The following is a 13988-nucleotide window of genomic DNA, read 5'->3' as shown; positions in this document are numbered from 1 at the left end:
AAGGCTCATGCATTTGACCATTTGTGGCTATGTGTTTCTTAAATTAAAAGTCATCACTTAAACTAGACTATCACTTATGTGGCTATTTTGACCATTTTCAAAGATTTTTAGTTTCATAAGCAGTACAAATCAAAAAAACAGAAGCAATGGGGTGTTCTAATAATGTGTGTGTGTGTGTATATATACACACACACTGTGTGTATGCATTCAACTATTGTATTTTTAAAGATATGGATGGCATAGATTTGTTAAGATACCTTTGTGCCACAATTTGCTCAGCAGTCCACAAGGTACATACACAGTGAAAGAGTAAACAGGCATTTATCCTCAACCCCTGTTTCGAAGCTCAAGGATATTTTGTTTTACAGTAAAATCAATTTATTCTGCTTATGTACAGTGAGTAGTCAATGGATTATGCATCACCCACTGCTTCAGATTCCACGGTTGATTTAGCAGCCTTCACACCAAGGAGACAGTCAGTGACAGCCCCCCCTCCCCCCAGCCCCCTCTGCTTCGCTTTGTTGCTGGAGGGTGGTGAGCATGTTTATCACCTGCCAGTGTTGTGCTTACACAGGCTTTAACCACAAAGCAATATTGGTATGTGACTGACGGGAGAAATGTGGACAACCTTTCTGTATGCCGACGCAAGATATTACAAATAATTCTTCAGTGCAGTAAAAAGTATTAACGATAACTGTATTATACTACTAACTAAAGAGAAAGTCACAATCGTCAGTGAAACATGTATAAACATCGACGGCTTATCAGATTACATCCAAATGCAAGATAAAAAGAGTCTAGAAGTTCATGATAAAAGTTTAGAGAAGATTGAGCCAAGCGGTTATCGTGTTTGCCCTGAGAGTGACAGACAGAGAGAGATGATCAGTCAATAAGTCTCCAAATATTTGAGTGAGGACCCAGAAAAGTGAGATCTTACACAATGCTGTCACAAAGTACTGTACACTGTCTGTTTTCCCTTATAACAATTTACAACAGAGCTTAGCAAAGTGTAAAAAAAGCATAGTGGAAGCATGGTAATGTGCAGGTAGGTATTGTAAAGAATAGCGAGATATGGTAAAGCACATTAATAAACATGGCAAACCAGGGCAAACTATGTTAAATGCACAGAATAACCAAGGGGGGAAAGCATGGGAAAAAACCTTGGGAAAGTCCTTGAAAATCCCCAGGCTGCTCCCTACCTCACTCACCCAAGTGGTTCAACCAAAAGAAGAGACTCTGTCAGCTTCCTACTCACAGGAGTGGAGGGGGGTTACCAAACCATTTCTCAACAAAGGACAAAATGAAACATTTACTAGGGAAACTGTTTTATATTTAATGGAACTACCACAGGGTATATTTCTATAAAATACATACTTTTAAACATCTTCTGTTTATTGTTTATGAGATGCGATACAAATTAAAAATATATTGTTTAAAGTTGGCACATTAAAAAATGTATATGATTCGATACACATGGAAAAAAATAAGAATGTGGCAACAGATCATTTCTGTAAATATACCCCGTGGCAGTTCCATTAAAGGTGAAACAACTTCCTTAGTAAATGTTACATTCGGCCATAGTATTGATATTTTAGTTCTATATTCAAATGTTACATTCTAATGGTATTAAAATACAGCTCCAAACCCCATACAGTCAATTCAACCCAACAGTCTGTCAGGCAGGACTGGCGAGAAGGAAATGCAAAATGTGGGGTAGTTCATCTGATCTGGGTTAGTGTAGCAAGGTGACGTGTCACTTACAAGAAAAGTCAGAAGCAAGGTTTACAACACGGAATGGAAAAGACAGATGAAACCAACATTACTGTTGCCCAGTCAGTATTGTGTACTATACACCACAGCAGCTGCAGTCAGCACAGTGCACACATGTGGAACTGTTTAAAATTCACTTTCACCCTCTCACACCACCTTCGGGTAGTTACCTTGCCAAGCAGATTTGCTGGTACTGTATGTTGAGGCAGTCAAGCGTAGATGTTCAAATCCAGGCCTGTGTTGCCATAACAGTTACTATAATGCTGCATTAATTATTAATCCATTGCTGTTCAATTGCAACAGAAATGTAATGACATGTTAGGGTATATGCATGTCAAGTCCTTATGACAGGATGTGCGCATGCTATACTAGTGTTGTAGGTGAAGGTGTGGTAATTCCAATGAAATGAGGACAGCGTGTTTGTTTTCGCCCCTCCCGAGTCAGCACAGGGGTGGTAACGGTGAGCTGAGCCTAAAAATAATTGGACATTACTTAATTGGGGAGAAAACAATAAAAATAATTGGTGACCACTAAATTAAAAGAAAAAAAGAAAGAAATAGCCAGAGAGGAATATCAGGGGTCTGATAAGATATCTGTACTGTATATTTCATATCGATGTATAAAATACAAGCAAAGAAATATCAACAGAAGAGGATCGGGATATTGCTAGTGTTGTACTGTAATAGGCAAGAACATTGATCTGAAACCAACTAATAACGCAATACATGCTTCAGCAAAACCCACAGGGGTGCTTGTTCTGGGAAGGTGTTGCAATGCTAGGGCTGTGGGCTGGTGACCTCACTGCACAAATATAGTCTGTCACGCCGTGACTCATTAACTTGGATTACAAAACTGCATTCAGGTGGCTTCTCTAAGCCTTTCAATTGCATTTTACCTTTAAATAAACAAAACTACATTTTAGTATTGGCATTGGTCGCAAATGTATACGTCAGCCTGGTCTTTTGTTTGTTGCAAGAAGATTTAGGAGACTGTTCAGATCTTTCTGCCATTATACTCTCCTGATATTAGATAAGAAATGCATTGATTATTTGCCAAGATGTACAGCATTATGAAAGCATTATACTGTGAAGATAGTGAGAGCATTCTAAAGCAACAGTAAAACTAGAAGCAATTATACAGTACAATAAAATGGTACATAAACCCTTGCGTACAGACAAATAGCATGGCTCTCGAAGCACATCCACAACGTTTAGAAAACACCACTAATGCTCTGGAACTGTGGGGTCACACAAGGGCAAACCAATTGTACAAGCAACAAAAACACAGTGCAAAGCACGCACAAACATACTCTATTCACACTAACTGCATCATGTGAATGGAGCTCTTCTTTTTTGATCATGCATTATTTAGGCAGTGTGAACATGGTTTAAGTGCATTTTAATAGCTGGATGGCACTTTACAACATATGTACTACAGGCTTGTTAATAAGGCATGTTCCATCTAGTTGAGCGCTCCCGAAGGTCGACAGCGATAATGTCACTTCCATCAGGGGCTTTCAAAACATTGCTTAAAGAAACTTTTTCAATAGTTAAATCTTCTGAGGACAATGAAGATGACCCACAAGATAAGATAAGGTCCAGGGTAACACAGAGACACCTTCAAACACAAAACAATGGAGGTGCAAAACAGACAGATAATCCATGTTTGACCACGGGATCACTCCTGAAGCAGTAAAGACAGGCAACGTGGGCTCTTGAATAAAGTGCAAATGTAATTTTACCGTTAAACTGCTATTAACCCTTTGTACTCTGTTGCAACCCAGACCAAACACCTTTAATCCTGTACTGGGTTACAACAAACAAATGCATCAATATAATACTAATTTCCGTATTTCCATTGTATTTTTAGTACCTCATGTGATACCTGTGTAATTTACAAACTGCAAAGAATATTTAAGATTATTGCTATCATATATCATACTGTACATGAGAATGTTTGGATTTACTGCTGCGCTATATTTTTAAACACTTTCTATGACAGTGGTTCTTATTTATCTCATTTATACCTGCCACAGCCTTGTTCCAAGGGGACTCATTATAACACACAAAGGTTGCTGATAGATGTTTTCAGGTTATTATCGTACAAACACTTGCCACTTTGACGTCAGCTCTATCTCATCTTCATTTTCAATGCCTGCACTAACAGTCCCATTACACAACAAAAGGGGGTGAGTTTCCGAAACAAAACCATCAGAGGGAAGGGAAATTTAGTGTGAGCCAGAGAGCAGGCAGAACAGGCCACGCGATCTTAACAAGCATCGGCTAACGTGGCCCAGCTGTGCCTACCAGGCATTGCTGACATTTGGTGTTGATTTTATTTTTTACTGCCGCAATCTCTCTGATGTTGTTTCTTCTTCTAATGTTTCAATCTTCAGGATTTACTATTGCTTCCTAAGGCTTTGATCTTTTTTTTTTTTTCCAGCGACAGCAAACAGGAGAAAAAGGTGCTAACATTCAAACTGGTTGCACGCCTGAGCTAAACATTAAGCAGCTGGAGTAAAAAGGAAGGAAACCATCCCTTCTTATACCTGGAAAAATAAAGTAAAACACGGAAAATTGGGTTTACAAATCTGCTTGTCCCAAACCTGGTTCAAATATGAACCAACCCGAGCTTCTAATGTCTCTGAAGACACAGCAGCTGGGTAATAACCCAGTACTGTAGGTGAAACACACTTTCAAATAAGGCAAGCAAAGAGACCTTTTTAAACTCGGCCTGGATTAAAATCAAAGTGATGGCACTGCCACAGCCATTATAAAGTATAGCCATGATTTAATTCAGTAGTACTAAACTTTGACTTAATTCCACAGTATTCAACTTTGATTAAATTCCATAGTACAGCACAGCAAATGACAGGTAAAAATTATAATGTTTGCTACTACCCCTTTAACGAGAACAATTTGGAGGAAGGAGGAATAACGAGCCAGTTAGATTCAATGCACAGCTGAAGCTCTATTAGACAGAAGTGCATTACAAGCCAAGCTTGAATGGGACACAGTGTCAGCCGGACAGGCAGCTCCTACTACACTGTGAAGATCAAACGGTCTGCAACACTTCCTTTGGAAGCCACGTTAATCCATTGTTGATGCCATAAAACAGAGCCAGGCACAGGAAGACTACACCGCAGAACACACATCAAGGCACTCAATTTGGCAATAAAAAGACCCTGCTGGATGCCTGCCTACATTCTCCTCTCTTCCACTCTGCAGTTACACTGCATCTCCTACGCTATTCCGGCAAGAGAACACCTCAGTCAAGTCAATTTGGTCGCAAGTGAACTGAGTTTGGTGGTATGGATTTCCCAGTGGGCGTTACTTTGTCCAAAAAAAAAAGAAGACACTGTTTCATCAGCTCCAATATTCCCTTTTCAGTTTAACATACTGTTGCCACATTGGTTGTGACTCAAATTTGGTTGTAGTTAAATGGCGTGGAATTGGAAACGCTCTCAGCCAGCAATAGCACAGAAACACTCTGGATCAAAACCACAGATAAAAACAATATGTACTGTGGAAGACCCACACAAACAGCATCATGCCATTTTCTCTCTTTTCAGGCCAGTGAACAACTTTTACTTGTTGTGTTTAAAAAGCAATGTCCCTGAAAATGTATCTGCATGTGAAATATATTAAACAGATTTACAGGGATGAGAACAAGAGCTTAGTTTGAGCCATATAATGCATTTACTACACAGACCCAATTAGCTCATAATGAAACCTGGAATGACTCACATGGCAAGACATAGGAACCATATTGTGTGTAACTGTGTGTGTGTGTGTTACTTCGGTTTTCCTCAATAAATAAAAGCCACACCAAACTAACTGTAATTGTGCTAATTACATTATATGTCATGCTCTCCATGTTAAGCACAAAGACATATTAAGCATTATGGATTAAGCATTATGCACAGCAACAGCTCATGTTTCATTAAAACCGCCCACCTAAAGCCCAGCACTTGATATATAAAACATAACTAACAAACATCAACTCGGTTCAAGATGTTACAAGAACTCGGATCCTTTGAACTCAGCTGTTAAAGCCACTCAGTGTATCTTCCACTTGATCTTGCCCTTGTTTAATGAATAGATTGAGTCTGACTGCTTCACTCCCTCTGTGGTTTAATCCAAGGCAGCCACAGCTCTCCTCTCTCTCTGAACACATGGGGACTTGGTCTCAATCCAGCTATTGTTATTGTGGTTAAACACAGTATATATCTGCACAGAAATCACTGCAGAACAGCTAAGGCTTAAACAAAGAGAGTCCGCGGGCCGACTGGTTTGTACACCTTAGCTAGCCTACAAACAGCTGCAAATTGTGTACAACAGCTTGTACACCGTTTATTGTAGGTTCTGTGACAATAGGCTGCTGTGTCGCTGCTTTCACAAAAAGCCTGAACTGACCACTGAAAAACAAACTGGACAGGTACACACTGACCGCACAGAACTGCAAAGGGCAACTTTACTGTACCTAGAGACTGTAAGCACCAGGCCAAATAGGAAGAGCATAAGCTAAAGCTGGAGATTCTCTCCAAAACTCTCGAAAGGACTGTAGCCAGTCAGCTGATGAACCATCTCACGGATAACATTCTGCTTGAATCTCTACAGTCTGGCCTCCGGCCGCATCACAATAGTGAAACTGCTCTGCTCCAGATTGTGAATGATCTGCTCCCTTTGTGCTTGTCCTCCTTGACCTAACAGCCGCTTTTGACACCACAGATCACGGCATTCTTCTTGACTGCCTTCAGAAGTATGCTGGACTGTCTCTCCTGGATGCCCTCTTACCTATCTGGACACATGCAGTCTGTTTTCTATGCTGGTGCAGTGGTGTGGCCAAGCCAGTCACATGTGGTATCCCCCAAGGGTCTGTTCTTGGGTCCCTTCTCTTCAGTATCTACATGCTTTCCTTGGGTCACCTCATTCGCCAACACAGCCTCATGTTTCACTCCTATGCTGATGACACCCAGATTTACTTAAAACTAAACCCTGGAAGCTCCTTGAAGAGCCTGGATGTCTGGTAATTTTCTTCAGCTGAACACTAGCAAATCTGAACTCCTTCTAGTAGGATCTAAAACTCAGCTTAAGAGTCTCAATATAGCTGCCCTGAACCTCGGAAACTGTCTGCTGCTGCCTTCCCCCACAGCACAAAGCCTTGGTGTACTTCTCGACAGCAGCCTCTCCTTTGACGCACACATCTCTTTCATGGTCAAATCTTCCTTCTACCATCTTCGAAAAACATCTCCAAAGTCCGTCCCTACCTTTTCCTCCCAGATGCATTTATCTCCTCTCGACTCGAGATTGATTGGTTGATATCAGTTGTTATTAAATTTCCAGTTTTGTATTGCATGCAAAACGAGCAGGGAAAGTTCCCTGTTTGCTCAAGGTTTATCCACATTCCTGGAGTTACAGAAGGTGATCTATCCACCAGAACAGGCTAACTGCAAGGGCTGCTTTTCATGTAGCAATGACAGCAGCAGATGCACATTTGTTGAGTTATTCCCATCTAGAAACAGTCACCTTAAACTTTAAAAAGACAGGGAGTAAAAAAAGTTGATGTAACACAATGGCCTCAATTGTGGTGAGCTAGACGGTGGCTGATCAAAATACTGCCGCTCTAAAACTTTCAAACCTGATTTTCATTACCTCATTCCACTGTATTTGTATAGCATGCAGTGATGTTAATGCTTCAGTGAATTAGCCCTTGCTGAAAACACTGTGAGGATTAAAATGAAGTTAAATCAGCCACTGTTTGTTTGACTCAAATAGACCCCAATGACTGAGCGAAAATGGAAATCTGTAGAAACATTCTAAAAGCCTAACAGGGCAGCAAGCTTTAAACACCAGTCGCTGGTAGCTGAGATTCCAGCTTCTCAGAATAGCAACCCGTCCGTGAAACTGTTTGTAGAGTGCTTTTCAAAGCCATAAACAATTTCTGCAAGACTGTTTTGGAATCTGGCCTGTTTCAACACACCTTAATACAGAACATCCTCCTCAAAACAAATGAGCAGCGGAAGTACCTGAAATGTGCTTTTCTCCACTGCCCTTGAATTCAGGAAAGGGTATGTTGACAGGTCAGAATGCTGGCAGGAGCCTCATACTGTACACTGCTATTTAAGCATGTCCATTTCTACACAGCTGCTCCAAGGTAAGAACAGCAGGCTCAGTGACTAAGCTACAGTAAAAAAAATAAAAATAAACAAACAGGTTGCGCTGACATATGGGTGTTCCACCAAGGGCACAGATATGGAAAACAACTGGAAACTGTGCTAAATTAAAAAAAAAAAAAAAAGTCACATTTAGATGATTCACAAAGCCAGAGATCAAAATGCATTTTCCAAGTCTTATTGAGGTTTGATTGGAATCACACCCAAGATCAGTCTCCCATTGCAGGGGTGGAAAACTACTGCTTTAGTTGACAAGGTTTTTTTGACTTGAATAAATATAATACAAATGTTCCTAACTGACGTGTTGCTGTGTGCTGTCCTCTGCGACACCTTGGTTAACGAGATGTTTCATCCCAGGGAGGGTTTGTCTTGAGGTGCAAATGAAGACTGGAATACCTCCCTCTGCTGTGCAGTAGCAGTTTGATATTTCCATCCCTATACTGCAATGTATTGTTTCCAGAGGCAGGTTAAGGAAAAAAGTTCACCTGACTGGTAGACCTTAATCCAGCCCTGCTTGCAATTTTCCCCAAGTAGGAAAAAAAAACATGCCAGAGGCTATGCTTGTCATTAGAGAAATGTTCTCTCCACTCAGCAAGCTGTTTAAATTATCTTCATAAACTGCAGCCGGCAGGGAGAAACCACTTTGTACCACAGAGGTTAGGCAGCATAGTCTGTGCATAGCAAGACACACCTGCAGGTCAGCGAACCTCCCAACTTTACTGGTCACATTGGCAGGGCCCTTTAAGACACAGGGGCTGTATTTAGATCCACAGCTGTAAGCAGACCTCTTGATCCCTACAATACTAATAATACGCCATACGTGTATTGTACACCTGAATGTGTGCAGTAGCTGTAAACATAAAGGGGTTCAGGTATAAATCACAGAGCAGTAGTGGTATGGCTTTCTGGATTCCTGAAATAGCCTCTTGGGGTCGTATTCTGCTGCAAGTCCTGGTAATAAGCCTATGAAATGCATTGTGCTTCTCCATCATGGGATCCTAGTCCATGCTGGCATTATGGACGGTCTCTTTAATGAACTGCCAGAGGACGTGATCACAGGTGTGGATGTCAGGACTGCGTGGTGGCCATGCCTAGACAACCAATCCATCCAGCAGCCAGTCCCTTGGTCTGCGTGCAATGCACTACATATTCCTATCAGTAAGCACAGTGAGACACGCTCAAGAGAAAGGGCACCCCCTGTCGCATTTTCAATTTATCAGTGATTATGCGGAGATCGTCAGTGTAAAACTGAAATGAAACTGATTGTAGCGGCGCCTTCATTTCAGTTTCATGAGCGCATGTCATGTGCGTTTTAGGATCTAGTGTTGTTGAAGAAAGGGAGTTTCTTTGCATTACTCTGACATCTCAACTTAATTCGTATTACAGTATGACACACTGAAGGTGATTATAAGTATTGACCATTTATGTCAAAGCACATTGTTAATTAAATGCTTTGGCACTTAAGGTTTGGATCTACAGCATATGGTTACTGACGGGTTAATAAATCAATAGATTCATCTTTATTTTTTACAGGATACAATGCTCTGGAATAGGCATTTACTAACACTGTAGCAGGTTAAAATATGATGTCATTGTAATTTATTACCTGTGTGTGTCAAACTGCATTTTTTAGGGTCAGTGGCTGGTTGCCTACAGTTAAGAGAGCAGTGTAAACTGTGATCTCGTTAACCCTCTGTATTCAGCCCTGTTGTTTCACACCAAAGCAGCACACAGGTAAACTGTGACATTCCACATCTTCAGTTACAGTGTTTATAAAACTGGAGGGAACTATTCCTTAAATACCGTTCACACGATTTATCGTGCTTCGTTAATGAAAGTAAAAGCCAACCGATTCAATATGCAGGCTTGTCTCCAGGTATTTTGTTTCTTCTTTAAAGGTCTTTGGGAAACACCTGAAGTCTGGAATAACTTTAACTTTTTTCTAGGTAGTTTTGTTGCACAGAAAGCGATTCCCGCTTGAGTTGGAAACATCCCCCCTAAAAAAAAAAACTGACTTGCTACACTTTACACATGTTCAGTTATTATATACAGTACAGTTTTCTGCAATTAGGGTTACTGCATTTCTTTAGGTGTCCCACATATCTTCTATTTAAATGATTGATTTTGTTTGTTGAACAGAACTTATCTGTTGGTCTTGGGGTGGAATGTATGTGCCAGTGGAATGCCAAACAGTTTGATTTTCTGATGCCAGCAAGCAAGCTAATCTAACCCAGGTAGCCAATGTGTGAACTTGGTCAAGACCATCATGCTACACAAACTGTTTAAGTTGATTACACCTCAGAGAAGACAATGGCATTGACACAAACAGACTCTGCATAGACGTTACCAGAGTCTCAACAGCCAGCAGCTAAATGGCTAAACAAAGCAAGCTTTTCATGAGCGCTCACTGTAATCGCAGATTTAACAACTACAACAGCAGCAAAAAAACATGCTTACAGTGTGCAACATACACTGTCAATACTGTTTCATCCAGTGAAGCTTTCTCCTGTTTTACCGTCATTTGCTTTGATAGGGCTCCTTCAATTACTACCAGTTCTGTTTAAGAACAGGTGCTTTTTTTACATTACAGTGCGCTTAGAAGGATGAAGAGCAAACCTCCCTGAAATTGAACTTACAGTTGATCAGTTCAGTTAAATAAACTGTGATCAAATGCATCAAATAAAGATTTAAAAAAAACAATACCACTATTGCCAGGGCCAGTCAAACAACCACTGAACGGTTACCGTCAAGGAAACCTGGGCTGTACTGTGTGTATCCCATTCTCATGAAGGCTTTGAAGATACATGGCACCCAAAGGTTTCTGTTTATTTAAACCCTTTTTTCTGTTTACTCTTGGGTTGCAGTGGTTCACTGATTAACAACATCCAGCTGCTGCAAGGGGCCCACACCCATATCCCACCTCAAATCCAAAGAAACAACAACCACCACCACAGCCGGAGGGGGAGCACTCACCTAGGTCTCCATGGAAACTGTTGTCATGAGAGGCCCTGCTGGAAGGGGTCGAGTCGCCATCGTTAGGCCAGATCTGCCCCGTTTTCCGAACCCCAACTATGGTGGCCTCGGAGACCACCACGTGCTGTTTGTGGCGCTTTTGGGACTGGGGGGTGGGCGGGCTGCTGCTGTCAAAGGACTGCTGGGAGTTCTGGGATGGAGAGCGGCTCTTTTCTCGGAAGATGCGGTAGGTGGTCGGGCTGGGGGAGATGTGGCTGGACTGGCCAGAGGAGAAGTCCTCCTCGCTGGATGTCAGGTTCTCATTGGAGCTGCAGTCTGGCGTATACCCTCCACTTGCGTCTTCGAAGCTGCGAGGAGAGTAGGACCTGCGTGGCCAGGTGAGGTGTTTATCCTGGTCTCCACTGTGGTCCCTCATGTTGACACCTTTGCCTTCCCCGTCCCCCACTACCCCCCCGACGAAGACGCTTGTGTACGGCTGGCAGTCCAATGGCTGCCAGTGTTGCTGCAGATCCTGCTTGCCCCCGTTGGCGCGGATCAGGTTCTCCTTCAGGAAGCGCGGGTTGAGTTCAGCGTCCTCACACTCCGCGTCGTAGCCCGAGCTGCTCTCTGTGGACCTCCCCCTGTAGACTGGCTTGCGATACTCCACCACCCCAGATGCCAAGTTGCCCGGCAGGGAGTGCAAAGACCTCTTCCGTTCCATCTGCATGGCCTGGCTGCCCAGCGTGCTGATCTTGTCTGAAACGTCCCTGTCGTTGACTTTCACCAGCCCTTTCTCCTGGTGGTACTCCATGTTGACGTAAAAGGGTTTCTCCGTCCCACCCACCCCTCCGCCTTTCCCTTCCCCGGAGGAATGAGAGTTGGCTTTTTTAATCCTCTCGAAGTTGGACCTCAAGGCAGCCACACTCATGCTCTCTTTGGGCGAGGAGTCTAAGGGCAGTTCTTTTTCGGAGGTGGTGGAAACCCCCGGCACCCTGCGGGCAGACACTGGCCCTCTCTGTTTAGAAGGGGACGTGCCATCGAGTTCAAACTTGTCCTCACTGTAATATTTACACCTGTCTATATCCACCAACTCCCCTTGATAGCGTAGGTCCATAGCAGGGGAGGGCTCAGACCCCTCACTCTGGGAAGATGATTTCCTGACAGGGGGCGGCCTGGGTTTCAGCTTCTCCTCCACACCCCGGTAGTGTTTACTCCTGTCCAGCTCCCCTTGCTGTTCCAGCTGGGGGTCCAGGATGTTAGGTGGATCGGACCCCCCTGCTTCATTCAGCTGAGAGACTCTCCTGAAGCCCCACCTCTGACGGTCATAACTCTTTTTCTCTTTGGCAAGCAGAGTCTGCAGGTAAATCATTCGGAATCGCTCCTTGTTCACCTCCATCTCCAGCCTCCTAATTGAAGCTTTGCAGCGTTCCAGCTCCTGTTCAATATCCCCAACAGATCTTAACTCCATCTTGGGAGGTTCTGAGTCAGGAAACTGTGCCTTCCAAGCTTCAACAAAACCCACTGGATCCACCATGATGATTATTATTATTATTTATTTATTTGTATATTTTGTTGTGCTAGATCAATGAAACTTGCACAATGAATAAATTAAATAATAAAAATATATTTTCTTTTTTTTTATGTAATACTCCTGTCGCTCCTGGCAAGGTGTTTTTTATACAACAATGGTCCCCTTGGCTGTTTCAGTGCGTGTTGTGTGATTTAGCTTCTAATTCCACACACAGCATCTCTTTCGCTAGTAGCCGGACTAACACGCACTAGTTATTGATTGTACATGTTAACATGCAGTATGCGAATCCACGGCGCATTCTCCTTTCCGTCATGTGTTATCCACAATCATTCCACAGAGAATAAGGTAAAGAAAGAAAACGCTCTTTAGTCAGAAAATGTTTTTGCAAGATTTACAGTTTTTTTTCCATGCAGTTTGCGCCACAGCCATGTCCTCCATACACCACGAGAAAATATTTTTAATTTGTTATGTTTTTGCTTCCAGTTGTTCTAACCTCTATTGTACCAAATTCCCAGGCAATATAAATGGGGGAAAAAAAATTCAACAATCCAATTTTCCAGTCGATACCTCTGTTTTCCCGTTCCTGTGGGTGACCACGGATGTCTTGTCGCTGTTTGCGCCCTGTTATCCCATGTTTTTGCAGTTAATATCCGCACGCATTTTTTATTTTTTTTTAATCCAGATTTACTCAGTTTCCTTATCGTTGTTTCTTTCTGTTCTCCCCATGTCACTCTCTGGAACTGGAGCTGCTGCAGGAAAGGGCGGGGTTTTGGCTGTCCGTGATTGACACAGGTTGGTTCTGCATTTTAAAGAGACAGGGTACAACAATTGTTTAGTGTCTCCCCATAGCGATACTGTGCCTTTATTCTGAAAACACGTTTAACCCCAATGATAAGATTAGCCAGCTTTTTCTGTAAATTTGTATCCATTTTTATTATTAGTAGTATTATTAGGTAGGATAAGTGAATTGTCGTTATTATTACCGCAACAAACAAAGCTCGGAGTTTAATTAAATATTTACACAATGTAGCACTATAAGCTAAACAATATAACCCGCAATGTTTAGTATTATAATGACAGCAAACAAGAAAGTATATAAGTAACGATACAAAGTCATAGCCATACAAAGACAAATAGCAGCCTCCTGGAATACAAAACACACAATAAATCATCATGCAAAATACAATTCATACATTCAGGTGCTCCTAAAAATTCAAAACTACATTATAAATACACACATTTCTGGACAAAGTGACACTATAAATTACTTCGTTGTTATTATTATTATTATTATTATTATTATTATTATTATTATTATTATTATTATTAAATAAATAAATAAATACCACTAACTTAGTGGTTACCCAAGCATATCATTTCATAAACCCTCATAACCTCAAACGAGCCCTGCACCCACCCCCTCTGCTACTCGTTTCTTAAATCCTTCTCTCATTCCAGAGAAACGAGAATATATTTTTAGACCCTGAAATTGTCATCACACGCACCTATAAAATGACTTTAGAAAGCATCGCATAATGTGCATTGCGAATCCCGCAGAAC

At 41.9% G+C, this 13988-nt stretch overlaps 1 protein-coding gene across 1 annotated transcript in view; it reads right to left on the bottom strand.

Moving 5' to 3' along the window:
* Positions 1–13203, bottom strand: part of LOC121300247 (breakpoint cluster region protein-like) — an 89685-nt gene extending 76482 nt beyond the window's left edge. Inside the window, exon 1 of the mRNA XM_041228745.1 lies at positions 10919–13203. Coding sequence (XP_041084679.1) covers positions 10919–12431 — 1513 coding nt within the window. The 5' untranslated portion in view covers positions 12432–13203. The remainder of the gene's footprint in view (positions 1–10918) is intronic.
* Positions 13204–13988: the final 785 nt, after the last annotated feature.

Source organism: Polyodon spathula, chromosome 25 (assembly GCF_017654505.1).
Source record: "Polyodon spathula isolate WHYD16114869_AA chromosome 25, ASM1765450v1, whole genome shotgun sequence".
Lineage (NCBI taxonomy): Eukaryota > Metazoa > Chordata > Actinopteri > Acipenseriformes > Polyodontidae > Polyodon > Polyodon spathula.
This window is presented reverse-complemented; position numbering and strand designations above follow the sequence as displayed.